This window comes from Podarcis filfolensis (assembly GCF_964270895.1).
Source record: "Podarcis filfolensis genome assembly, contig: HAP1_SCAFFOLD_123, whole genome shotgun sequence".
Taxonomy (NCBI): domain Eukaryota; kingdom Metazoa; phylum Chordata; class Lepidosauria; order Squamata; family Lacertidae; genus Podarcis; species Podarcis filfolensis.
In genome coordinates this window covers 1-26,979 of record NW_028149450.1, presented here as the reverse complement: position 1 = coordinate 26,979, position 26,979 = coordinate 1, and the positions used below count along the sequence as shown (strand labels likewise).

At 48.1% G+C, this 26,979-nt stretch overlaps 1 protein-coding gene across 2 annotated transcripts in view; it reads left to right on the top strand.

The window, feature by feature from the left end:
- The window catches only part of LOC310755062 (chloride channel protein ClC-Kb-like), a 37,411-nt gene extending 12,067 nt beyond the window's left edge, over nt 1–25,344 (top strand). Inside the window, exons 5-21 of one of the 2 annotated variants that reach the window (XM_083631741.1) lie at nt 1,558–1,635; nt 2,637–2,715; nt 5,131–5,256; nt 9,086–9,170; nt 9,401–9,502; nt 10,451–10,535; nt 11,739–11,921; nt 13,991–14,060; nt 15,148–15,258; nt 15,361–15,574; nt 16,309–16,442; nt 18,333–18,467; nt 18,918–19,009; nt 19,155–19,226; nt 21,735–21,839; nt 23,083–23,169; nt 24,585–25,344. In XM_083631741.1, the coding sequence (XP_083487867.1) occupies nt 1,558–1,635; nt 2,637–2,715; nt 5,131–5,256; nt 9,086–9,170; nt 9,401–9,502; nt 10,451–10,535; nt 11,739–11,921; nt 13,991–14,060; nt 15,148–15,258; nt 15,361–15,574; nt 16,309–16,442; nt 18,333–18,467; nt 18,918–19,009; nt 19,155–19,226; nt 21,735–21,839; nt 23,083–23,169; nt 24,585–24,725 (1,899 nt within the window). In that variant the 3' untranslated portion in view covers nt 24,726–25,344. The remainder of the gene's footprint in view (nt 1–1,557; nt 1,636–2,636; nt 2,716–5,130; nt 5,257–9,085; nt 9,171–9,400; nt 9,503–10,450; nt 10,536–11,738; nt 11,922–13,990; nt 14,061–15,147; nt 15,259–15,360; nt 15,575–16,308; nt 16,443–18,332; nt 18,468–18,917; nt 19,010–19,154; nt 19,227–21,734; nt 21,840–23,082; nt 23,170–24,584) is intronic. The other variant, XM_083631742.1, reaches the window with a different exon arrangement.
- Nucleotides 25,345–26,979: the final 1,635 nt, after the last annotated feature.

Below are 26,979 nucleotides of genomic sequence, written 5' to 3'. Positions count from 1 at the left end.
AATTTTTTAATTCCACATATGGATTGGCAGCTGTATACAGTGGCACCTTGGTTCTCAAACTTAATCCGTTCCAAAACCAAAGCGTTCCAAAACCAAGGCGTGCTTTCCCATAGAAAGCAATGCAAAACGGATCAATCCGTTCCAGACTTTTAAAAACAACCCCCAAAATACCCATTTAACAAGAATTTTACTATCTAAGGAGACCATTGTTCTATAAAATGAAATCAATAAACAATGCACACAATCAGTCAGTCGAAAGCTGAACTGGGTTCCACACAGTCACAAAAACAAAACAAAAAAGAGCCAGAAAAACAAAAAACGCAAAATAAATAGCAAAAACAGGCAGACCTCAGCGTAAGACTCAAAACGGAAGTGTGGCACGCAAAACAGATCGTGTTCGGCTTCCAAAAAAGGTTTGCAAACCGGAACACTTACTTCTGGGTTTGCAGTGTTTGGGTTCTGAGTTGTTTGAGTACCAAGGCGTTTGAGAACCAAAGTACCACTGTACTTGGGAGGTGATTACAATCCAGGCAACTGTGTTCCCAATTTACTTTTCAATTGCACTCTCATCTATAAGACAAGAATTGAAAACCCCAGAAGGGAGAGAGCGGACCATTGCTGTGGATTCCACCGCCTGTACGCATCCAAGAATTATTTCATCAATTTTAAGATACAGCGGTACCTCGGGTTACAGACGCTTCAGGTTACAGGTGCTTCAGGTTACAGACTCCGCTAACCCAGAAATAGTGCTTCAGGTTAAGAACTTTGCTTCAGGATGAGAACAGAAATCGTGCGGCGGCAGCGGGAGACCCCATTAGCTAAAGTGGTGCTTCAGGTTAAGAATGGACCTCTGGAATGAATTAAGCACCGTATTTTTCGCCCCATAGGACGCACCGGCCCATAGGACGCACCAAGTTTTTTGGGGGGGAAATAAAGAAAAAAAATTTATTTCCCCCCAGGCGCTTGTGGGGCCGGCTGTCCCCGGAGCTTGCGGGGCAGGCAGCGGGGAGAAGCGCTCTTCTCCCCGCCGCCCGCCTGCAGACCAGGTCCGCGGACAGCGGGAAGACGCGCTGCGCCTCCCCACTGTCCCCGGAGCTTGCGGGGCTGGCGGCGGGGAGAAGCACGCGCCTCCCCGCCGTCAGCCTCCAAACCACATCGGGAGACAGCGGGATGACGGCGTTCCGCCTCCCCGCTGTCCCCCGACCTTGTGGGGCTGGCGCTGCGGCTCTCCTGAAGCCTGGAGAGCGGGAGGGTTCTGTGCGCACCGACCCCTCTCGCTCTCCAGGCTTCAGCGAAAGCCTGCATTCGCCCCATAGGACGCACACACATTTCCCCTTCATTTTTGGAGGGGGAAAAGTGCGTCCTATAGGGCGAAAAATACGGTACTTAACCCAAGGTACCACTGTACATCGGTGTTGCGTCTTGCTTTCCTGGGGCCTGAGGTCGTGTGAGAGATAATTTGAGCATTAAAACGTGACGAAGTTGCTGCTGCGCTGGTGCCATGTGTCTTTCTGCCCCCCGATTGCACCCATAACCTTGACCTTCCTCTTCTCACAGGGCCCGTTTGTCCACATGGCCTCCATCTTGGCTTCAATGCTGGGCAAAGTCATGGTCAGATTTGCAGGTTCTGCTGAGGTAAGTGCCACTGAGCTGCCCCAACCCAAAGCAGTCAAAAGGGGAAGGTGTTCATGCGCCGATAATGCACACATGGAACCACACAATCGTAGCATTGTACGGTTGGAAGGGACCCGGTGGGTCATCTAGTCCAACCCCCGAAAATCCAGGAATTCCAGCTAAAGTCTCCGGGAAAGATGGCCACCAAGTCTCTGCTTTATTTTATTTATTTATTTGTTCAAAATTAAAACAAAACATATTATCCAGAAACGTATCATCCTTATTTTCCCCCCATTTTTCCTCCCTCCTCCCCACCCTCCCACACAACCCCCCCACCCCCACCCCCACCCCCCGGCTTCCCTCTGTTCCAGTCTTTGATTTCTCTGAGAATGCTGTTTTCGGGATGTTGTATAGATCCTCAAACTATTTAGCTGATTATTATCAATAAAAAGTTTGTGAATGTTTAAAAATAATAAAAAAAGGTTTAATCACATCAGTTAACAAACATGGATACATATGCTATAATGTTATTGCTTTAGATAAATAAGTTGTTTAAACTGTTATAAAGAAAATGATTATTTTTCTCCTTCCGATAAAGTACAGCATAAACGTTGTCCAAATAGAAACAGTTAACTTCACAATAATTTCATCGTTATCTGTCTATGTATTTCCAAATAGTATAACCAAATTCTAAGTAAATTTTTGTATATAACTGTAAAAACTACTCTGAAAATTTACTATTCCTAAAATGAAACCTTCACCTGGTTGTAAATATTAAGGTTATACCAGCAATAATTTTATAATAAAGTGTTTTAAAGTGTTTTAAATTTGTTAGCTGCCCTGAGCCCGGTTTTTGAACTGGGAAGGGCGGGGTATAAATAAAAATCTATTATTATTATTAGAACGAGTCTTTCTGTAGGAAAAAAGAGAGATTTAAATCAGGTCTTACTCACTAGTGATTTAAATCGTGATCTAAATCGTGGTTTGCAAGGCACCTCACATCCTCCGTTGCTTCTCTGCAGAACCCGGGGCGCAAATATGAGCTGCTGGTGGCTGGGGCAGCTGCAGGAGTGGCTTGCTGTTTCGTGGCTCCCGTGGGAGGTAACTAAGGGCATTACTCAATAAACACCCAAGACGTAACCGGCTGTACTTTTGAATAAATAAGGTATACTATTCACTGTATCAAATTGTAGATTTCAATGGAGGTCTCATAAAGTTCAACGAAAAAAGCAGAAGACCCAGTGGATCAGTTCATTCTCTAGTCAGTTCATGCATAAGGTCCGTACAAGTATAAGTGTCTATTCCACCTGTCTGTTTATGTTGTTGTTGTCGTTTAGTCGTGTCTGCCTCTTCGTGGACCAGAGCACGCCAGGCCCTCCTGTCTTCCGCTGCCTCCCGCAGTTTGGTCAAACTCATGTTTGTGGCTTCAAGAACACTGTCCCACCATCTCTTCCTCCGTCGTCCCCTTCTCCTTGCGCCCTCCATCTTTCCCAACATCAGGGTCTTTTCCAGGGAGTCTTCTCTTCTCCTGAGGTGGCCAAAGTCTTGGAGCCTCAGCTTCAGGATCTGTCCTTCCAGTGAGCACTCAGGGCTGATTCCCTTCAGAATGGAGAGGTTTGATCTTCTTGCAGTCCATGGGACTCTCAAGAGTCTCCTCCAGCACCAGAATTCAAAAGCATCCATTCTTTGGCGATCAGCCTTCTTGATGGTCCAGCTCTCACTTCCATACATCACTACTGGGAAAACCATAGCTTTAACTATACGGACCTTTGTCGGCAAGGTGATGTCTCTGCTTTTTAAGATGCTGCCTAGGTTTTTTGTCTGTTTATAGAGTCCAGTAATCCACATGAAGGGTTCTTACAGTTCCACAGAATCTAAGACAAGGATTTCCGGAATATTAGCCTTGTTTTGCTATCCTAGGCTCCATCAGTAGAACAGGCTCTAGGTAATGCAAATAAATACAATATCGTAATCTCACACATTTTTACAGCAAAATTAATATAAAAAACCATAAACAACTGTGCATACCATATGTAATATTACAGGATAGTGAATCTTACAGCATAGTAGTGGTTGCAGTAACCAGCGACTGGTACAAAGCAAGATTATATGGACAAGCACAATAAATAGACTTCCACTGAAATCTACAGTTTGATGCAATGAATAGTATACCTTATTTATTCAAAAGTACTGCCAGTTACGTCTTGTATATTAATGGACTGGTTGCGTGGCAACATGGGCAAATGGCTTGAGATACCTATGAGGTCCATAAATTACCATATAGCATATGTTGTTGTTGTTGTTTAGTCATGTCCGGCTCTTCGCCTGCTCGCCTGCTCCCTAAAATATCCCTAGTTTGCTCCTTTCTATATACAGTGGTACCTCAGGTTAAGTACTTAATTCGTTCCGGAGGTCCGTACTTAACCTGAAACTGTTCTTAACCTGAAGCACCACTTTAGCTAATGGGGCCTCCCGCTGCCGCCGTGCCGCCAGAGCCCGATTTCTGTTCTCATCCTGAAGCAAAGTTCTTAACCTGAAGCACTATTTCTGGGTTAGCGGAGTCTGTAACCTGAAGTGTATGTAACACGAGGTACCACTGTATAGGGTGCCTACATTCTGCATGGACTGGTTGTGTGGCAACATGGGCAAATGGCTTCAGATACCTATTCAGTCCATAAATTACCATATAGCATATGTTCTTCCTCTTGTTGTTGTTGTTAAGTCATGTCCGACTCTTCGCCTGCTAGCCTGCTCCCTAAAATATCCCTGGTTTGCTCCTTTCTATATACAGGGTGCCAACATTCTGCATGGACTGGTTGTGCAGCAACATGGGCAAATGGCTTGAGATATCTATGAGGTCCATAAATGACCATATAGCATATATTCAACCCAAAAAACAGCGACCATTTGTTGTCGACAAAGGACAGCTGGACATAGAAAGGGCCCCAGTACCTTCAGTAGCTCAGGGTCTCATCGAACCTAAATCCATAGCTGTCAACTTACAGATTTAAAAATAAGGGACCAGCAGCCTCTAAAATAAAGGATCAGCAGCCAAAATAAGCGTTTTTAGTCAACCAGCAGCCAAACAAAACCTCAAGCGGTGGTTCCCACAGCGCAGCAGCCCGGCAAAGGGGATGCAGCAAGGAAAACCACCGTCACCTCTCTGCTGGGAAGCACTGAGCAAAGGCGAGTCCCCAGGCAACGCGGCCAATTTGATCGGCACCAGGCATGCAAGCTCCACCCCCCAGTCGTTCTCAGACTCCTTATTGGGTAAGCAACGCAGCCAAGCAACACAGTTGGAGCCTCCCTCCTCCCTGGCCGGCAGGGAGGGAGGGAGAGGAGCTGCTTCCTTTGAAACCTGGAAAATTTAAGGGACATCATCAATAAGGGACAGCAGCGGGACACGGCGCTGGGATAAGGGACTTTCCCGCCAAATAAGGGACACTTGACAGCTATGCCTAAATCCGGCCGTGCATCCCACCCCCCCCTTTTCACAATAGTTCTCTCTCCCCGCAGGAGTGCTGTTTGGGGTGGAGGCCACGGGCACCCACTTTGCCGTCCGCGATTACTGGCGGGGATTCTTCGCTGCGACCTGCGCAGCCCTCACGTTCCGCTTGCTAGCTGTGCTCAACAACACAAGAGGTAAATGCGGAAGACATGGCAGGAAGTGAAAAGGAGGGAGAGTCAATGGGCGGGGCAGTTTCCCTGATGGGATAATGTGTCTTTAACAGCTGCATCATCACCATCATCATCATCATCATAATTTATTATTTATACCCCGCCCATCTGGCTGAGTTTCCCCAGCCACTCTGGGCGGCTCCCAATCAAGTGTTAAAAACAATACAGCATTAAATATTAAAAACTTCCCTAAACAGGGCTGCCTTCGGATGTCTTTTAAAAAGAAGATAGCTGCTTATTTCCTTCACATCTGATGGGAGGGTGAACCACAGGGCGGGTGCCACCACCGAAAAGGCCCTCTGCCTGGTTCCCTGTAACCTCACTTCTCGCAATGAGGGAACCGCCAGAAGACCATCGGAGCTGGACCTCAGCTGGGCGATGGGGGTGGAGACGCTCCTTCAGGTCTACTGGGCCCTTGAGGCCATTTAGGGCTTTCAAGGTCAGCACCAACACTTTGAATTGTGCTCGGAAACGACCTGGGAGCCAATTTAGGTCTTTCAAGACTGGTGTTATGTGGTCTCGGCGGCCGCTCCCAGTCCCCAGTCTGGCTGCCGCATTCTGGATTAATTGCAGTTTCCGGGTTACCTTCCAAGGTAGCCCCACATAGAGCGCATGGCAGTAGTCCAAGCGGGAGATAACAAGAGCATGCACCACTCTGGTGAGACAGTCCGCGGGCAGGAAGGGTCTCATCCTGTGTACCAGATGGAGCTGGCAGATAGCCACCCTGGACACAGAATTAACCTGCACCTCCATGGACAGCTGCGAGTCCAGAATGACTCCCAGGCTGCGCACCTGGTCCTTCAGGGGCACAGTTACCCCATTCAGGACCGGGGAGTCCCCCACACCTATCCACCTCCTGTCCCCCCAAAACAGTACTGCTGTCTTGTCAGGATTCAACCTCAATCTGTTAGCCGCCATCCATCCTCCAACCGCCTCCAGGCATGTTGTTGCCAATGGAGTGAAATCAAATCACTGCGTTAACAGCGCCAGAGTGCCTCCCCAGGCAATAACATCGTATTATTATTATTATTATTATTATTATTATTATTATTATTATTATATATATATATACCGGTATATACTGCAAATCTGGAAGAGGTGTATACAGCTATTAACCAAACGAAAAACACAAAGCCAGTGGACCTGATGGGATACCTGCCGAAGTCTTCAAAGTGGTAGAAAAAAGATTGAGAAATTACACAAAACAAATGGAATGCCGTGAAAATCCCGGAAACGAGAAGTAATCGACTAGGAATATTATCTTATAAAAATAAACCAAATAATAAAAATCAAAAAGTTTAAGGGGGAAAAAAACCTAGAATTGTACAAAGCTTTAATGGGATGCCGGCTGCAAACCTCGTTTCACTGAACTATTCCATTTCCTCAGAAGGAATTAGAAAAGTCATAAACCTTAAACGACCAAAATTCAAAACGGGGGTAAAAACTCCCAAAAATTCTGGTTATATATATATTTTTTATTTTTTAAATAAATTTTTATTAGAGTTTTACAAAAGAAAAAAGTAAAAATTTACAGAATAAAAAAAGAAACCACAGATAAAAATAGACAATACAAAAAAGAAAACACACCAAATACACAAAAAACAGCTAATTAAGAAAAAATAGAAGTTAAAAAGATAAAGCAAATCCATTTTTCTCAATATCCTCAAATTCATATGCTTGTATCCTTGACCTCCTCACACCTCCCCCCTTTTGTGTTCCCATTTACATACTTGATTCAGCAAATTCTTACCCTTTTTCAAATATCTTAACTTTGTGTCATAACATATTATACCTCAATATTTTCAACCATTTATCAATACATTTTTTTACATAATCTTATTAACTTTTGTCACTAGTTACCACTTATTACCAATCCAAGCATAATTTTAACATTCATTAATTTTACAGTATTTCCGAAGATAGTCTTTAAATTTCTTCCAGTCTTCTTCCACCAACTCTTCTCCCAGGTCTCGGATTCTGCCAGTCATTTCCGCCAATTCCATATAGTCCATCAGCTTCATCTGCCACTCTTCCAGGGTGGGTAGCTCTTGTGTCTTCCAATACTTTGCGATGAAAATTCTTGCTGCTGTTGTTGCATACATAAAGAAAGTTCTGTCCTTCTTTGGCACCAATTGGCCGACCATGCCCAAGAGAAAGGCCTCTGGCTTCTTAAGGAATGTATATTTAAATACTTTTTTCATTTCGTTCTAAATCATCTCCCAGAAAGCCTTAATCTTTGGGCACGTCCACCAAAGGTGAAAGAATGCTCCTTCATTTTCTTTACACTTCCAACATTTATTATCGGGCAAATGATAGATTTTTGCAAGCTTGACTGGTGTCATGTACCACCTGTATATCATTTTCATAATATTCTCTCTTAGGGCATTACATGCCGTGAATTTCATACCTGTGGTCCACAACTGTTCCCAGTCAGCAAACATGATGTTATGACCGACATCTTGTGCCCATTTAATCATAGCAGATTTAACTGTTTCATCCTGCGTGTTCTGGTTATAATCCTAGCTCAACCTAGGTGAAGCAAAGGATTCAAAGGTACTGTTTCTAATATCCTAAGTTTACAAAAAAGGTTTGAAAACCTAAATGGCAAGTTTTAGACACAGCCCAACACGTCTTCAAAGTGGGCAGAATTGAACTTCACAAGCTCATCGGAAAAATCTGGGAGAGAGGGGAGATCCCAGCAGACTTTAGGAGTGCCAAAATTATCAATCTCTTTTTTAAAAGGTGATAGAACGGATTGCGGAAACTATCAAGGCATCAGAGGTGTCTCTGGAAAATTGTACACATCCCTTGGGAAGACAGGCGAACTAATGCCAGGGGACTGGAAGAAGCAAAGATCACCAGTGTTGAAGCAGTGATTCTTCAACATCAACTTCGTTGGACTGGTCATGTTGTGCGGATGCCTGATGATCATCTCCCAAAGCAACTACTCTATTCCAAACTTAAAAATGGAAAGCGTAATGCTCGTGGTCAACAAAAGAGGTTTAAAGACTGTCTCAAGGCAAATCTTTAAAAAGTAGTATAAACGCCGACAATTGAGAAACACTGGCCTGCGAGCGCTCCAGTTGGAGAACAGCCTTTACCAAAGGTGTCCTGGGCTTTGAAGACACTCGAACTCAGGACGCAAGGGAGAAAAGAGCTAAGAGGAAGGCACGCTTGGCAAATCCACACCGTGATGGACTCCCGCCCAGAAACCAACGTCCCCACTGTGGAAGGACGTGTGGATCCAGAATTGGCCTCCACAGTCACTTACGGACTCATTGTTAAAACCGTGTTCATGGAAGACAATCTTACTCGGCTACGAGGGATCGCCAAAAAGAAGATATAAAGAAACGTTGATGTGTAGACAAGTATGAAGCAATCCAGAAGCTAGGATATTAGGTGGCAAAGAAAGTGCCTTGAGATTCAGTATGGGGAAAACGCAGAATAATAATAATATTAGCCAGCGAGTCTTCCTGCAAAGATTCTCAGAGCTTGCTGCCTCCACATAGGATGCCAGTGAATGCGCCATTCCCGGCTTAATCCCAAAAGTCTGCCAAGGGAAGAGTGTTTTCATTGGTCTCTGCCATGAGAGCACAGGCAGTTGGGGGAGCCACCACTCTGGAGCCACCACCAACAAGGCCCCGCTTTTGGTTGGAGCTGTTTGCCTCTTGAATTTCCTCACCTGTCCGTAACTGGGTTAGAGGTGCTGGCAGGGGCTGTTGGATGGGAAACCAAGGCGTATTTTAACTACTGGCTGTTCACCCTCTTCTCCCCCCAACATGATACCCTCCAGAAACCGTGGCCATTCTGTTCCAGACCAGTTGGCGCGTCGAGTTCCCCTACGACCTCCCAGAACTTCTCTCCTATGCCATCTTGGGGTGAGTACAAAAATATCGAGAATGTACATAATAAAAGTATAATGATATTAAATGGCGTGCGTGGTGTGTTTCTGTTGTGTATGGTGTGTACTGTGTGTATTGTCTAAGGTAAATTGTTGTATAACAAAGGTTATATTTAAAAAAGGGAATTGAGTGGACGTCGCTAGGTTTTGCCTCTACTTCCTCCCCGGACACCTGGGTCCCTTGTGTTTCTGTTTCCCTCCGCCCAGCGTCCTCTGTGGCAGCATCTCCTGCCTCTTCCTCTTCTGCCACCGGAACATTCTCGACTTTCTCCAGAACCGGCTGAGAATCAAACGTTTTATGGCGAACAAGTAAGGCTCTCCCCAAACCTTCACCCCGAATCCTTGTTTGCTGTTTGGGGCGGAGAGGGGTGGGTGGGCGAAGTCAGAGAAGAGGAAAGCCTTGCGCCGCGCAGAACGGAGCTCAAGGAGTGGGGAGAAAACTTCATTTCTCACAGCGCCACCAAATGTCCGAAAGACCTTCATTCCAGGGAAATGGAACTCTGAGTCTGCATTGGGACCCCTGGAGTCTCTCACCACTCAGAGATGGGGAGAGGGGAGTTCACACTAGGGATCACAGCCATCTGCATATATATATATTTCCTGGGGGATGCATGGGCAGCATAAAACACTGAAAGGGGGAGCAGGCAGAATTTGGATGCTGGGAAATTCAGGGCTGGTAAAAGAAAGTCCTTCAAGCAGCACGTGGTTAGACTGCGGAACTCCCTGCCACAGGAGACAGTGAATACCAGTTGTTGGAAACCACAGTGGCTCTTGTGTTCGACTCCTGCTTGCTGGGTTTCCCAAACCCAGCCACTGTTGGGCCACTGTGAGAACAGGATGCTGGACTTATAGTTTAATTAAAAAAATCAACAAGAATAGTGCCTCTGCTAATAGATTCCTGCATTGCAATGGGGTCAGACTAGATGAGTTTTGTGGTTCCTTCTAGGTCTACAGTTCTATGTACATTTCCCCTCATATCCCATGCTCTACAAATTCTAGATATTTAAAACGAAAGCAGGGAATCTGGAGATAATGGGTTATTTGGGGGCTGCCCCCTTCACCCTTTTAATGTCTGATGTTTTATTATATTTTTAATATTTTGCTGGAAGCCGCCCAGAGTGGCTGGGGAAACCCAACCCGATGAGTGGAGTATTATTATTCCTATTATTATTCCTCTGTGGACCCCCTTGCCCCCCCCCCCGCCGGAAGACAACATCTAAACAAAACCAACCCACATCGTGTCTCTTCTCTCTGCAGCAAAATTTTGTACGCTGGGTTCGTCTCCCTGCTGCTATCAAGTATCACATTCCCCCATGGTTCGGGGCAGTACATTGGCTCAAAAGTAAGTGTGCAAACTCTTGGGACAGAGGAATTGTGCCCTCTCCTCTTTGCTCAGCCGTCTGATTTTATTTTATTATTTTTATTAGATTTATCTAAGAATAATGAAAGGAACTCAAAGCATTTCGGAAGATCAAAATGCAAGATTAAAAGCACAATAGTAATAACCAATTGAGGGTTGGGGGGCATAGCTGTCAACCGTCCCTTATTTGGCGGGAAAGTCCCTTATCCGAGCGCCGTGTCCCGCTGCTGTCCCTTATTGATGATGTCCCTTAAATTTCCCGGGTTTCAAAGGAAGCAGCTCCTCTCCCTCCCTCCCTGCCGGCCAGGGAGGAGGGAGGCTCCAACTGGGTTGCTTGGCTGCGTTGCTCACCCAATAAGGAGTCTGAGAACGACTGGGGGGTGGAGCTTGCATGCCTTGTGCCAATCAAATCGGCTGCGTTGGCTGGGGACTCGCCTTTGCTCAGCGCTTCCCAGCGGAGAGGTGACGGTGGTTTTCCTTGCTGCATCCCCTTTGCCGGGTTGCTGCGCTGTGGGAACCACCGCTTGAGGCTTCGTTTGGCTGCTGGCTGGGCTTTCTGCCTTTGGCTCAGAGGGGCTCAGAAGCTGAACATACCTGTGCTCTGAAAATCCCTTATTTTGGCTGCTGGTCCCTTATTTTCGAGGCTGCTGGTCCCTTATTTTCAAATCTGTAAGTTGACAGCTATGGTTGGGGGACTAGATTAGTGTTTGCGGTTCCAGTTCTCAGCACCTTTTCGATGAGGCCCTTCCAGCCATCTTTGGAACTCCCTGCCAATTGACACAAGGGAAGAGCCTCGACGGTGCTCTTTTCGCTGCCTGCAAACAACACCTTGGAAGGGCTTTTAAATCATTGGAGGCTTTTTAAGCAGGCATCGGTCGGGGATTCTTCAGCTGCAACTCCTTCATTGCAGGGGGTCAGGCTGGATGACCCTCGGGGACCCCCTGCACCGAGTTTTCTGCTCTTCTGCCTTGGTGAAGATTTGACGTTTTCATCCCCCAAAAGTTTTTGATTTGAGTTTCTACTGAAATGAGGCTGCATTTTAACGTTGTATTTTAATCTTGTTTTTAAGTTGTGTTTTAATCAATTGTTTTTATACCTGGTGCTAGCCGCCTTGAGCCCGGTCTTGGCTGGGGAGGGCGGGGTATAAATAAAATTATTATTCTTATTACTTTTTCCTCTCTCAAGCTCTCCATGAAGCAACTTCTGGAGACCTTCTTCAACAACCTGACCTGGGGCCTGGAGGAGGACCCCCTGGGCAGCAACAGCACCCTCCTGCCCCCCAACCAGACCCACGATTTCAGCTGGCTCCAGTGGACCCACCCAGCTCTCTCCTCCCTAGAGATGGTCTCCTTCTTTCTCATTGCTAAGGTGGGGGTCTTGCCTGGGGCTGGCAGGAGGGGGTGGACCGTGGGGTGTGTGTGCTGCCCCCACTTGGCTGAATCCCCTTTGCACATGCCATTCTGGAAGGGGGTTTTCGCCCACAAACACTTAAGCCATGGGGAGTTTGTGTGCGCCTGTGTTAAATTATTGTAACAGCATCGGGAGGGGGTCAGTTTGGATGATATCCAGGTGTCCCTTATAGCCCTGTGAGTCAGTATTAAGGACCAGTGGCAGGTTTCAGGCCGTGTGGGCAGTTCCTACGCATAGGGCACCAAGCTGGGATAAATAATAATAATAATAATAATAATAATAATAATAATAATAATAATAAAACAACAATACCTATATGTATATGGGTACCTACTGAGAAGATAGGGACGCGGGTGGCACTGTGGTCTAAACCACAGAGCCTAAGACTTGCCGATCAGAAGGTCGGCGGTTCGAATCCCTGCGACGGGGTGAGCGCCCGTTGCTCGGTCCCAGCTCCTGCCCACCTAGCAGTTCGAAAGCATGTCCAAGTGCAAGTAGATAAATAGGTACCACTCCGGCGGGAAGGTAAACGGCGTTTCCGTGCGCTGCTCTGGTTCGCCAGAAGCGGCTTAGTCATGCTGGCCACATGATCTGGAAGCTGTACGCCGGCTCCCTCTGCCAGTAAAGCGAGATGAGCGCCGCAACCCCAGAGTCGGCCACGACTGGACCTAATGGTCAGGGGTCCCTTTACCTTACTGAGAAGATTCATACAAAAGCAACCGTACCAAAAGGAATTATTGTGAATGTAAAAAATATGGGGGGGGGGAGCCAATTTTTGTGCTAACTCAAGGCGCCATATTACCAAAGTCCACCCCTGCAAGGATGCTTAATATAAGGTTACTAGACGTCCCTGTTTCCCGGGGACCGTCCCCAGATTTACAAATCAGTCCCCGTACAAAATCCATTGAAGTTGAAAAGTGTCCCCGGATTCACTGAAAATAAAAATCTGGTAAGCTTAGCTTAATATGTAGGACAGGGTGGTCCAAGCATGTGGCCCACCAGAACCCTTTCGGTGGCCCTTGGGAACATTCAAGAAAAAAACTTAAAGCCTTCACAAATAACTTTTGTGTCACGCGCGGTTAATGAAAGCGTGCACATTTGTCCGTGCGTTAAATTTGTTTAATAATTAAATCGATTGCGTGTTCAGTCGTATATACCGTATTTCTCGCTCTATAAGACGCACCAGACCACAAGACGCACCTAGTTTTTGGAGGAGGAAAACAAGAAAAAAAAAATATTCTGAATCTCAGAAGCCAGAACAGCAAGAGGGATCGCTGTGCAGCGAAAGCAGAAATCCCTCTTGCTGTTCTGGCTTCTGGGATAGCTGCGCAGCCTGCATTCGCTCCATAAGACGCTCACACATTTCCCCTTACTTTTTAGGAGGGAAAAAGTGAGTCTTATAGAGCGAAAAAACCAGTATTTCGTTAAATCTATTAATTGTGTGTTCAGGTGTATATATTAAATAAAATCCATCAATTGTATGTATTGCACAGTATGAAAAACACAGCAAACGCTTCAATTTCCGATACGGAAATTTAACTCGGAGTGTGGCCCGCGGGTTCTGTGTTCAAGTATTCCCGCGGCCCGCTCATTACAAAACATAGCTGTCAACTTTTCCCTTTCCTTGCGAGGAATCCTATTCGGAACAAGATAATTTCCCTTTAAAAAAGGAAAACGTTGACAACTATGGTACAGAACGTTGTGCCACCCTGACCTAGTGGAAGAGGCCGCCGAACGGCTCAGACCAAGATAACAAACGGCCTTAGCTGGCCCGTTTTGTACTGCCATTGACATGCCCAAAGAGGTGGCTCTGTTGCCATGGAGACAAATGGGTGAGTCTTTTCCTAACTCACCTGGTTGAAGGCTACGTCGTGATGCAGAGCTTTCCGGCTGATGATGGACACAGTCCCAGGTGTGCCTTCCTGACGCAGCAACGCGGACCTCACTCTCCTTGACCCGTGCCCTCCTTCCTTGCCCAAACATCGTTCCGACGACCCTCTCACTGGTGCCCCTCTCTTCCTCAACAGTTCTTCATGGTACTTTTGGCTACGACCATGGTCATCCCGGCGGGATTTTTCCTCCCTGTCTTCGTTTATGGTAAGAACCTCAGCCGCCGCCCCTCGCCGCAGAGGCGTAGGAAGGTCAGGTGGTACCCAGTGAAGAAAATTTCTTGTCAAACCACCACCACCCCACATTGATATTGAGATATATATATATATACATATATAGTTTTATGTTATTTCATATTTTCTTACAAAGGAATGTGGATTATGTGCCTCTGATAACAAGGAGGTGACCCTGGACAGATCCTTAAATCTACAGGATGGATTGTGTTTTGATTGTGTTTCACTGAATTGAAATTTCAGCCTTCACGACATATGAAAACAGCCAAGTACAGTGGACACGCGGGTTGCAATTTAGTGCCTCTGTGCATGCGCAAAGCACGATCTGGCGTTTCAGCGCATGCGCGACCGCCGAAACCCGGAAGTAACCCGTTCCGGTACTTCCAGGTTTCGGTGGTCCGTAACCTGAAAAAAAGCAACCTGAAGCGTCTGTAACCCGAGGTATGACTGTAAACAGTTATTTTTGTGGAGGAGGGTCAAGATATTAACCGATATGCATGAAATTTCTGATATAGCTATACAGTCATGCCTCAGGTTAAAGTCGCTTTAGGTTGAGCGTTTTCAGGTTGCACTCCGCGGCGACCCGGAAGTAACGGAGCACTTTACTTCTGGGTTTCGCCTCTCGCGCATGCACAGACGCTCAAAATGACCTCATGCGTATGTGCAGAAGCAACGAATTGTGATCTGCGCACGCGCAGAGGCACAGATGCAGGTTGCGTTCTGTTCAGGATGCGAACGGGGCTCCGGAACGGATCCCGTTCGCATCCAGAGGTACCACTGTATAATCCCTAGTGTCGTAAGATAAGACCTTTGGAGCAGGCGTTTTAAAAAAAAAGTTTTTTATGAACCGCCCTAGTAGCGCAGTAATTGTTTCTTTTTGACACCCCCCTCCATGATGGAACCCGGGGCGCTTTGCCCCCCTTCCTACGCCCCTGCCTCCCCGCTCCCTTACCAGGGAACCCAGGTGTCCGGGTTGGAGAGCTGGTGCCCCTTTGGCCTAATGGCCTATGCTGACGTTCTTATGTTCCAGCAGTGATCCTGTCCGCCTCTTCTGCCAACAGGAGCTGCCCTCGGCCGGCTGTACGGCGAAGTCATGGCCAAGATTTTCCCGGACGGCATCGTCTCCGAAGGGATCCACATGCGGATCGTGCCCGCTGGCTACGCCCTGGCAGGTGAGGCCCCGCCCGCTCTCCCACCGGCCCCTTCTGTCCTCTGTCCAGCTAGTGGCGGGCAGTTCCGCCGGCCACGCGCTAGGAAATGTCTCCCCCTTGCAGGCGCGGCGGCGTACTCCGGGGCCGTGACCCAGACCCTCTCGACTGCCCTGCTGACCTTTGAGCTGACGGGCCAGATGTCCCACATCCTGCCGGTCTTGGTGGCTGTGCTGAGCGCCAACGCCATCAGCCAGCGCTCGCAGCCTTCCTTCTTCGATGGCATCATCAGCGTCAAGAAGCTGCCTTTCCTGCCCAAGCTGGCTGTGGGCAAGAGTGGGTAAGGACATAAATAGAGCCCGCTGGATCAGACCAATAGTCCAGCATTCTAGACCATGTGAGTATCTGGAGGCAGGTGTGGGGGACTCCCTGGTCCTGAATGGGGCAACTGTGCCCCCGAACGACCAGGTGCGCAGCCTGGGAGTCATTCTGGACTCACCGTTGTCCATGGAGGCGCAGGTCAATTCTGTGTCCAGGGCAGCTGTCTACCAGCTCCATCTGGTACACAGGATGAGACCCTCCCTGCCTGCAGAATGTCTAGCCAGTGTGGCGCATGCTCTGGTTATCTCCCGCTTGGACTACTGCCATGCGCTCTACGTGGGGCTACCTTTGAAGGTGACCCAGAAACTGCAATTAATCCAGAATGCGGCAGCCAGACTGGTGACTGGGAGACCACATAACACCGGTCCTGAAAAAGCTACATTGGCTCCCAGTGCGTTTCCGAGCACAATTCAAAGTGTTGGCGCTGACCTTTAATGCCTTAAACAGCCTCGGCCCTGTATCCCTGAAGGAGCGTCTCCACCCCCATCGTTCTACCTGGACACTGAGGTCCAGCGCCGAGGGGCCACAGGGCACTAAAGGCTCAGAGCTTCAGAACCAGACCCACATAGAGCGCATTGCAGTAGTCCAGCTTTGAGGAGACTTGGAGAAGCAGAATATGACTCAGAAAGGGGGGTTTTCCTTCACCCCCGAACCCTCCAACCCACCTTTCCACTCCCTCCTTTTCTCCCCCAGAGGCCACGACATCTACGCCGAAGACTTTATGGTGACCGATCTCAAATACCTGTCCCGGGAGAGTAAATACAAAGACCTGCGCAGGCTGCTCAGGGTGTCCACCCTCAAGCAGTTCCCCTTGGTGGACTCTCAAGGTAAACCGTCTCTCGTTCTTCAGTACCAGCTTTCCTTTAACAGCAATCTGTGGAACTCCCCGCCTCTTGACTCTTCGCTCGTACGCTTTACGGCACCAGCTAAAAATGTTTTTTATTTAGACAAGACTGTGGACATGTGTTTCGATCTGTTTTAGTTTCTCTTCTGGTTTTTTTATCTTTCGAGTATTTTGTACGGTGGTCCCTTTGTTCTCAAACTTAATCCGTTCCGGAAGTCTGTTCCAAAACCAAAGCGTTCCAAAACCGAGGCACGCTTTCCCATAGAAAGTAATGCAAAACGGATTTATCCGTTCCAGACTTTTAAAAACAACCGCTAAAGCAGCCATTTAACATGAATTTTACTATCTAACGAGACCATGGATCCATAAAATGAAAGCAATAAACAATGTACTGCAGTCACACAATCAATCAGTAGCTGAACTGGGTTCCGCACAGTCACGAAAACGAAAACAAAAGAGCCTCAAAAACTAAAAATGCAAAATAAATAGCAAAAACACAGACTTCAGCGTAACACTCAAAACGGAAGTGTGGCACTCAAATCGGAGCACGTTCGGCTTCTGAAAAAGTTTGCAAACGGGAACACTTACTTCTGGGTTTGCAGTGTTTGAGTACCAAGGCGTTTGAGTACCAAGGCACCAGTGGATTGTGCTTTTTACTGTTTTATTATCTTTGAGGCTTTCCCTACCGATCAAGCAGTAAATACATTTTACAGAACATATATAAGTATATTTAATTTTACTTCATAAAACTTACACACTGCTTGACGGGTTGGTTGGTTTATTTTTAAATCCCCCCAGTAAACAAGCAAGCGTGCTGTTCAGCTGCTTCGAACTAGAACTCCCATGGGAGTTGTAGCACGGAACAGCTGGAGGGCCCCAGGCTGGAGAAGGCGAGTCCTTCGTTGTGGGGCCAGACTCCCTAACTGGGAGAAGAGGCCCCAAACCCCGCTTCTCTTTCTCTCCTGTAATAAACGAAAATCTGCCCTTATTCCCTTATGGGGGACACAAGAGCCCTTACAGAGTCCTTTGCAGGTTCTCCGTCGGTCGGAGAAAATAACAGAGGCCAACCAGAGAATATTGAGAAGAAAAGCAGCTAGTAAGCCTGATCTTTATTGAACTGTTGCAACAGGGTGCTCCCCCCAGACGCAGGAAAAGAGGAGGACCTCGCCCTTATATAGACATTTTAAATTGCCCACCCTGGAGTCCAAGACCACCGCCAGAAACATCATACCTACATCACAGAAAAGGTGGTCTACAACAGAAATCTGAGTGTGTTGTTTATCTCCTGTCTGGCAGGTTACCTATTAATGCTCACTTGATTGGATACCCTGGGGAGCCTGGCCAGTCTTTTGTCATGATAAATACTTAGTTCCTGAGCCAGGTCACAGGCTCACCCTATTCATACACAGACGTATCCTTCAGACAGGATTTGTGAAGGAGGAGACAATGGGGAGGCTTTTCCATTTTCCTTCAACCTTGCAGAGAAATCATTTGGTCAGTTTGGGAGTCAAAATGGTTTTCCTGTGCTGCTTCAGACATGTGCTTTATATGTTTATGTCTGTGTTTGCTTGGTCCATTTATGAACATTTATTATACAGTCATACCTCGGGTTGAAGTAGCTTCGTGATAAGTATTTTCGGGTTGCACGCTGCGGTGACCCGGAAGTAACGGAGCGTGGTACTTCTGGGTTTCGCCACTCGCGCATGCGCAGACGGTAAAAATGACGTCATGCGCATGCGCAGAAGCGGAGAATCACGACCCGCGCACGTGCAGATGTGCGGACGTGGGTTGCGTTCGCTTCTGGATGCATCCAGAGGTACCACTGTATATATAAGACCTTAATTTTTTTATTTCACTCCCTTCCACCTCAAAGAGTCTTGCGTCTTGCTGGGCTCCATCCGAAGGAAGCACCTCTCCAGGCTTCTGTCAGCCCACCTTGGCCCAGAGAAGAGATTCCAGTACATTCTCAGCCGGTCGGACCAGGCGGACCCAAACCAAGAGGAACCGGGTAAGAGCTTCTGCCGGCTTGCGTTAGGGAGGAGGGCAGGAGAGGGTCCGGGATTCGTGAGCCGCATTGCAAGAGATTAGACTACCGTATTTTTTGCTCTATAAGACTCACTTTTTCCCTCCTAAAAAGTAAGCTGAAATGTGTGTGCGTCTTATGGAGCGAACGCAGGCTGTGCAGCTATCACAGAAGCCAGAACAGCAAGAGGGGTCGCTGCTTTCGCTGCGCAGCGATCCCTCTTGCTGTTCTGGCTTCTGAGATTCAGAATATTTTTTTTCCTTGTTTTCCTCCTCCAAAAACTAGGTGCGTCTTGTGGTCTGGTGCGTCTTATGGAGCGAAAAATACGGTATTTTAAACTGTAGAACAGAAAATGTAATTTAAAAAATTATGTTAAAAAATAGGATAAAAAATAAACTTCTCCAAAGTAAACCCCTTTCCTTGCTTCTTACGCAGACTTGCCCAAGGAAACCGAGAATGGGCCGTGCGATGCCCAGGAAAGTTGGGCGGAAGAGATTGTGGAGGGAGAGGAAGAAGAGGAGAAAAAGGTAGGAGGCACCTGGACCTCTGGAGGCAGAGAGATCCCCCCTTCCCCTGTTTAGCCTTGGCTTAGAATCATAGTCATTGAACTCTATGGAAGGGACCCCAGGGGTCATCCAGCCCAACCCACTGCAATGGCTTTTCTGATTTCAGCCCTCCAAGGCCGTTCCGACGAGCACCGATTCTCTCGCCCCGCAAGAAGAGCATGGGCAACATCGCCACATGGTACGTTATGCGCTGAGACGCCAGGGTGCTTGCGGCGGGGAGAGGGGGCCACAAGGAGGGCCAGGGAGGAGGCTGGGGGTCCAGGACTCCTGGGTCCCTTGAGCAGAGAAGTTCGTTCCTTGGGGTTGATGGGAGCTGTGGTTTATACCCTGTGCCCTTTTACAATGATTATTTGGGGGTGGCTATTGGGTTCTTAATTTTATTTTTACAGTGTTAGGTATTTTGCGATTTTATATCTTGGTTTTATTCTGAGACCCCCGGGTATAGGGCAGTCTATAAATTCAATAGAGAGGCGAATTTAATGGACTATGCATAATTAGACAAGATGACAGGAAGGATTCGAAACCTGCGGGATCAGAGATTCTCAGAGGACTGGAGTAAATATGTGAACTACCGTATTTTTCACTCCATAAGACGCACCAGACCACAAGACGCACCTAGTTTTTGGAGGAGGAAAACAAGGAAGAAAATATTATGAATCTCTGAAGCCAGAACAGCAAGAGGGATCGCTGCGCAGTGAAAGCAGCAATTCCTCTTGCTGTTCTGGCTTCTGAGATTCAGAATATTTCCCCTTACATTTTAGGAGGGAAAAAGTGAGTCTTATAGAGGGAAAAAATGAGTCTTATAGAGCAAAAAATACGGTATTTGAAAAGGAATTGTAATCAACAGAGTACGCTAGTAAGATTGCAAGAAGTTCTGTAAGGAGGACTATGTGAAATATTGCAGAGACAAGTACGAAGTGGAGGACTGTTAAAAGTAGTAGTGAAATTAACGAAATGCAGAGTAAGTGATAAGGATTGAAAAATCTTCAGATGTGGTTGATGGAAGTCCAAAATGCTGAATAAGATGATGTCAGGGAATCAGGAGCAGGAGCACTGGGGAGAGAGGAATTGGAGAGCGAAGGGGAAGAATCCGAGGGCAGCGTAGGGGAGTATGACAGTGGCCCGAGAGATTCCATGAGCTTCTCCAGCGAATCAGAAGATTCCCAGAAGGGGGCGCCGATGGTCAGGGCAAGGGGGGTCCCAGGGGGGACGCACCAGAAACAAGGAGCCAGAGGGGAACCCCAAAGCAGCAGTGGGGGATCGGGACCAGTTTCCCCACCAGAGCGTAGTGGGGGGGAAGAGTCACATGTGTCAGGGCCAGCATCTCCTCCAGCGGGGAGAGGAGGTGAGTCAGGGCTGACCACGCCTCCAACGGAGGGGAGGTCAGTTGCAGCTAGCCCCCCCGGAGGGGGAAGCAGTGACAGCAGCAGTGGAACGGTCAGGAGGAAAGCTGCTGGCTGGGTGCGCGCGCCAAGTTCAAATGTGCAGGCGCGGGGGACAGCAGGAGACCCGGATGGGGAACCAGCTCCTAAAGCCCGCCGGAGGGAGGGAGAAGGCTCAGGGGAATCAGTGTCAGAAGAGGCTAGGAAGGGCGAGACCCCGGCGGGCAGGCGGACCCAGAGGAGGAAGGAGCAGCGGAAAAGGTGGAGCAAGGCGAGGGTCTTAAATTGGTGTACAGGGGGAGGAGATTCAGAAGGGTCATCAGCGGTCTGACAGTTGAGACGTAGAGCTGCGCGCTGCGGCTCTGGAAGTGAAACTGAACTTCAATAAAGACTTTTGTATTTAACAACAAAGCAGCGTTGGTCCTTTGTGAGCTGGGACCTTGGGCAGCCCTGACAGATGAGAAAATATGTTGTATGTTGTTGTTTTTTGGAAATTTCATGTAAATATATGTGTGTGTGTGTATTAAATAGAGAGGAGGAGGAGGAAGAAGAGGAGGAGGAGGAGGAGGAGATGGTCCTGCGTGCCTAGATCCTGGGTCTATTTATTTATTTACTTGTTAATTAAAATATTTGTATACCAGCATCGCAGAGAAAATATCAAAGCGCTTTACAGCAATAAAACCATAACCAAGCCGTTAAAAGAGTTGCAAACAGGTATCAGCAAACCATTGCAGAAGTATTTACTTATATACTTCCTTGCTTGGTAGAATTTATATATGATTGGTGGAGGAGCTGGTGGAAGTACAAAAACTGGAAATTTGAGAACAGGATTGTGTTGATTAATTTGTAAAAGAAAATTTAATAAAAAATTATCAGGAAAAAAAAGAATTTATATAGTGCTTGACCGTCGAAAGCTCCCAAGCAGTTTGCAACAGGAACAAACGAGAGGTTTGCAAATAATAATAACGAAACGATAATAATAATAATTAACGAAACGATTGAAAACACCAGCAAAAATATTCAGCAGGCACTGAAGGCGCCTCCAGCCAAATCTCCAGTGGCAGAGAGCTCCACCGGGCTGGGCCAGAAAAAAAAGCTTGTTGCACAACACGGAGGTGTTGGCTTGTGGAACTCCCCGCCACATGGTGGCCGCTGTCTCGGAGGGCTTTTGGAAGTGGGACCCCAGATTTATTGCCTTTTACAGTCTATGGGGGGCTTCCAAGAATAAGCCAGTTGGGGGAAACGGAAATCTGGGCAAGATGGAGTCCATTCCCTGCCTCTTTTTATCCCCATGGTGGATGCAGGTTGAGGAATGGGAATGCCGGCAGCTCCAGGAAACCCTCCGCCTGGCCGACGTGCCCATCGATCCGGCTCCTTATCGCCTTTTGGAGAAGGAAACCCTCTACCAGGTCAGTCCTCCAAGACCCCCTTCATCCCTCATTCCTTCAGGAAGTGAAGAAACAGGACCTTCCGGCCCACAAACTCACTGATCTCCCCAGGCCATATTCTTATTTCTCTTGGAAATGGGGCGCATTGCAGAATGTCTGCTTTATATACATTATTTACACAATGGGCCCCACGTGATTGGCTGCTTCCGGGATTCACCTGTAGGCCAATCAGGTTGCGGATTCATTTCCACCTGGAGCTGGATTGAGTGGCTCCTGTAGACCAATCAGACTGCTGCATTGTTCTAGGGCCAATCAGACTGCTGCATTATGGATCCTATTGTTCTAGGACCAATCAGACTGCTGCATTCTGGATCCTATTGTTCTAGAACCAATCAGACTGCTGTATTCTGGATCCTATTGTTCTAGGACCAATCAGACTGCTGCATTCTGGATCCTATTGTTCTAGAACCAATCAGGCTGTTGAATTCTGGATCCTATTGTTCTAGGGCCAATCAGACTGCTGCATTCTGAATCCTATTCAACTCAGTACATAACACCTCAGGAGAGCGAGGAAAATTCTCAGGGATGATTCGCATCCTGGCTGGCACTTTCTTGATCTCCTGCCCTCGGGCAGAAGATATAGAAGCACGATTGGCCATGCCAACAGGGTAAAGAACGGCTTCTATCCCTGACATGTTAGACTGCTGAATGAAAAGATAACAACAGGGCAACTGACTTTCGGTTTTGGTGTGTGTGTGTCAGTAAACGAGGCGAATTAAGACTAGGAGAGCTGAGTGGGGGGTGCTGAAGTAATCTCACTGTATACAAGTTGTAAAGTAAAGGTAAAGGTAATGGTAAAGGGACCCCTGACCGCTGGGTCCAGTTGTGGCCGACTCTGGGGTTGTGGCGCTCATCTCGCTTTACTGGCCGAGGGAGCCGGCGTACGGCTTCCGGGTCATGTGGCCAGCATGACTAAGCCGCTTCTGGTGAACCAGAGCAGCGCACGGAAACGCCGTTTACCTTCCCGCCGGAGTGGTACCTATTTATCTACTTGCACTGGTGTGCTTTCAAACTGCTAGGTTGGCAGGAGCAGGGACTGGGCAACGGGAGCTCACCCTGTCGCGGGGATTCGAACCACCAACCTTCCGATCAGCAAGTCCTAGGCTCTGTGGTTTAACCCACAGCGCCACCCGCGTCCCTTCATACAAGTTGTACAAGCAACAATAAAAGTATTTCAATTTCAATATTTTTTTTGCCCCCCCAGTGCTATGACCTCTTCAACCTCTTGGGTCTCCGCACAGCTTACGTGACCAACATGGGGCGCTTGGTTGGAGTGGTGAGTCTCAAGGAGGTAAGTGTCTGTCCGGGTCGGAGGGTTCGCAGCGATACAGGACAGAGGATCCCGGTTACGCTAGAGCAGGGGTCCCCAAACTAAGGACCGTGGGCCGGATAAGGCCCGAGGGACTCGCTTATCCGGCCCATGGCGATGCCTGCTGCCGCCGCCCTGTCTTACCGGCGCTGCACACAATATTTCCGGCGCACTTCCAGGTCGGAGGAGCACCGGAAATACCTTGTGTGCATGTGTGTTATTTGCGCATGCGCAAGTGTTATTTCCGGTGCACATCTGGGTCGGAGGTGGCCAGTGCACAGGCGCACAAGCTATTTCCAGTGCTCCTCCGACCTGGAAGTGCGCCGGAAATATTGTGTGCGCACATGTATGGGCATTCGGCACTGGAGACACCGGCCCGAGGTGCGATCAAGTTTGCTGACCCCTGCGCTAGAGGGGGGAGGACAGACCAAAGTTTTCCTCAGTCTCTCGTAACACAGGAATCTATCCCACGAATCTGAGCATTGGGAGATTCAGAGCGGGTGAAATAAATTTCCCCCAAACATCTCTCCAGTGAAAACAGGGACGTTGTATTCTGCAATAATATTTTTTAATATTATTACCCTGCCCACCTAACTGGGTTTCCCCAGCCACTCTGGGTGGCTTCGAACATATATAAAAACGTAATGATCAAACATTTTTTAAAAACCACCTTCAGATGTCTCTGGGGTTGGGTCACTCCATACATACCCTCCAACATTTCTCTGATTTAAACAGGGACACCCTCAGCCAGGCATAGGCAAACTTGGCCCGCCAGATGTTTTGGGACTACAACTCCCATCATCCCTAGCTAACAGGGTCAGTGGTTATGGTTTTGATCTATGGGCTACTTTTAAAATGAGGCTGCATTTTAAATTGCATTTTAACCTGTATTTTAATTCCTCCCCCCCATTATGTTTTTATTGTAATTTTACTGGTGTTAGCCGCCCTGAGCCTGGCTTAGGGTGGGATATAAATAAAATTTATTATTATGATTAATGGGAGTTGTAGTCTCAAAACATCTGGAGGGCCGATGTTTGCCCTAAGGAGAAGCAGGGCGTTCCAGGTTCAGATCAGAAAGCGAGACGGCTTCTGTAAATCTGGAAAATAGGGGCACTTAGGGGGAGTGTCGTGTCAAGAGGGACGTGCAGAAATTAGCCCAACAGACCTGAATGCCAGAGATTCAGGACGGATGAAAACAGTGCAGTGTGGAACTGCGGAACTCCCTGCCACAAGGGTGGCCACTAACCTGAATGGCTTCAAAAGGGCAAATTCATGGAGGAGGCTATCTATTAATCTGTCGTTAGGGAGGGCTGGGAGATGCCTCCCTTTCTGAAGCCCTCAGGTGCTGAGTTTTTTTGGGGGGGTCTTCTTGACATCCTCTCTCGCTCTTTCCCCAGCTCAAGGCCGCAGTCGAAGGATGTGTCAAAGGCACCTTTGCCGGCCAGGCCACCCGCCGCCAACGCCGGGATCCACGCATACCTGATGACCAGGAGCAAAAACCATCAGGAGATGATGAACCCAAGAGCCCCATGGCATAGGGCCATTTCTTGAGGGTGCCAATGTGGACCCGTCTCGCCGCAGGCGCCATTTATTTAACTCTGCAAACAGACAACAGATTTATTTCTGTTGTAAAAGCTATATATTCACTTGCTTACGAGAAGAGGCCCTGCCTGTGTATGCCGTGGTTTCGTGGGGTTTTAAACCGCCCCGGCGGAAGGATCCCGGGAGTTGTAGTTCGGAAAGGTTTTTATTTTTACGTCGGAGATCCCTTAATCCCCTTCGGAAGAGGGAACGGCTGTTTGAAGCTCGCTTGCGGCTAAAATGTGACCCCACCGAATTCTCTGGGACGAGACGAAACGTTCATAGCCGGCCGCTCTGGGCTGTGTTGCCGGAAACACAACATGATACCTGCTTCTTTTGTGTTCAGTGGGTCTTACCGTCAGTTTCGGAAGGGACACCCACCCATCCCAGGCACAAGCTGAATACAGGATCATGTCCCACCCTCCTGAACCAGAGTGAAAAAGGATGTTTGCAGGGCATCCCCAAATATCATAAACACTACTGTGAAAGGCAAGAGAATAATAGAGGTCTTTTTTTACAAAAACACAACCTCACACGTTTATTATTTTTCCGACACCGAAATAAAAATAAAAGAAAATAAAAGGAGAATAATCAATGTCAATCCATGTCAGTCCATCGAATAAATAGATCCACCCAGGTTTACATAGAAAACAGCAACAGGGGAGGTGAAGGGGGAGAGGCACGGCGCCCGCTGAGGATGACCTTCAAGCCCCTCTTGACAAAGAGAACTGTGGCATTGGGAGGGACCCCCAAAGGTCATCCATCCCAACCCCCTGCGATGCAGGAGAAGGAGAGGGTCCATCCTTCAGGACTTTGGGATCAGAAACCTTCCCGTCTCTCCAGCGACGCAGCAGCTTGAAATCTACCCTCCTTCGTCTCCTGGGTTGGCACAAGCGTCGGTGGGCACAGGACTCCCGGGTTCTTCTCAGGAGCGGGGGGCAAACGAGGGGGGGCTTGGAAGGACACCCAGGTTCTTTGGAGAGGGGAGAAGGTGCCTCGGTCGCAGAGGGGCAAGTCCGGGGTGCGTTTCGAAGGGAGGGAGTCGCTGGGAGGGGCTGCAGGATCCACGAGGCGGGGGTCTCCTGGGGGGCGGGGAGAGAGGGAGGGCAAAAGGGGAGGTGGGCTGCCCGCCCGGTTCAGGGGCATTTCCTCTCCACGCACTGTTTGCCCCCTTCCTCGTATTCCTGTTTGGAAATCCACATCTGCTGGAAGGTGCCCTGAGGAAGAGAAGGAGAGGAAGGAGACGAGGAAACAAACCCAGGCGTCCGGGTCTTCCCTCCCAGGCCCCCAACCCCAAACTCAGAGACCCCTGAGCTACACACACCAGCATCTAGTCCACGTCTGGGATCCCAGTTCCCTAGGCTGGATTAGACCCTGAGCATAATAATAATAATAATAATAATAATAATAATTTTTATTTATACCCCGCCCTCAGGGCGCTAACACCAATAAAATCACAGTAAAAACATAATAGGGGGGGGGGAACCAATTTAAAATACAGGTTAAAATGCAATTTAAAATGCAGCCCCTGCTTGGGGTATCAAAGGAAGGGGGTGTTATCTATTCAGTGGGTCGATGTTTGCCTGAGCTTGAGTCTCTGGGATAAGGATTCTGAGCTCCTGATTCGATACACGTTGTCCAATCACAGAACATTTCAGGATTTGGGCCTCTGCCATTGGCCCTTGAACTCTCGAGTCGTGATTCGCAGTTTGGAAGTTTAGACAGCCAATCACATCAGGAGTGGGAGTGGCCCAGGCTTTCGGAAATGTCCATGGACCATATCATGGGCGTAGCCTGTGGGGCAGCTGCCCCCCTAACCTTAACCCTAACCCATGGACAATATGGTGCAGCTGAATCAGGTTCTTCCCCCCCCAACAAAGGCCCCACAATAGATGAAATGAGGGGGAGAGAGAGAGAGAGAGAGAAAAGAGGAGGGGAAGGAAGGAAGGAAGGAAGGAAGGAAGGAAGGAAGGAAGGAAGGAAGGAAAAGGAAGGAAGGAAAAGGAAGGAAGGAAGGAAGGAAGGAAGGAAGGAAGGAAGGAGGGAAGGAAGGAAGGGAAAGAAAGAAAGAAAGGGAGGGAGGGAGGGAGGGAGGGAGGGAAAGAAGGGAAGGAATATGAAATAGGAGGGAGGGAGGGAAGGAAGGAAGGAAGGAAGGAAGGAAGGAAGGAAGGAAGGAATATGAAATAAGAGGGAGGGAATCTCAGTGCG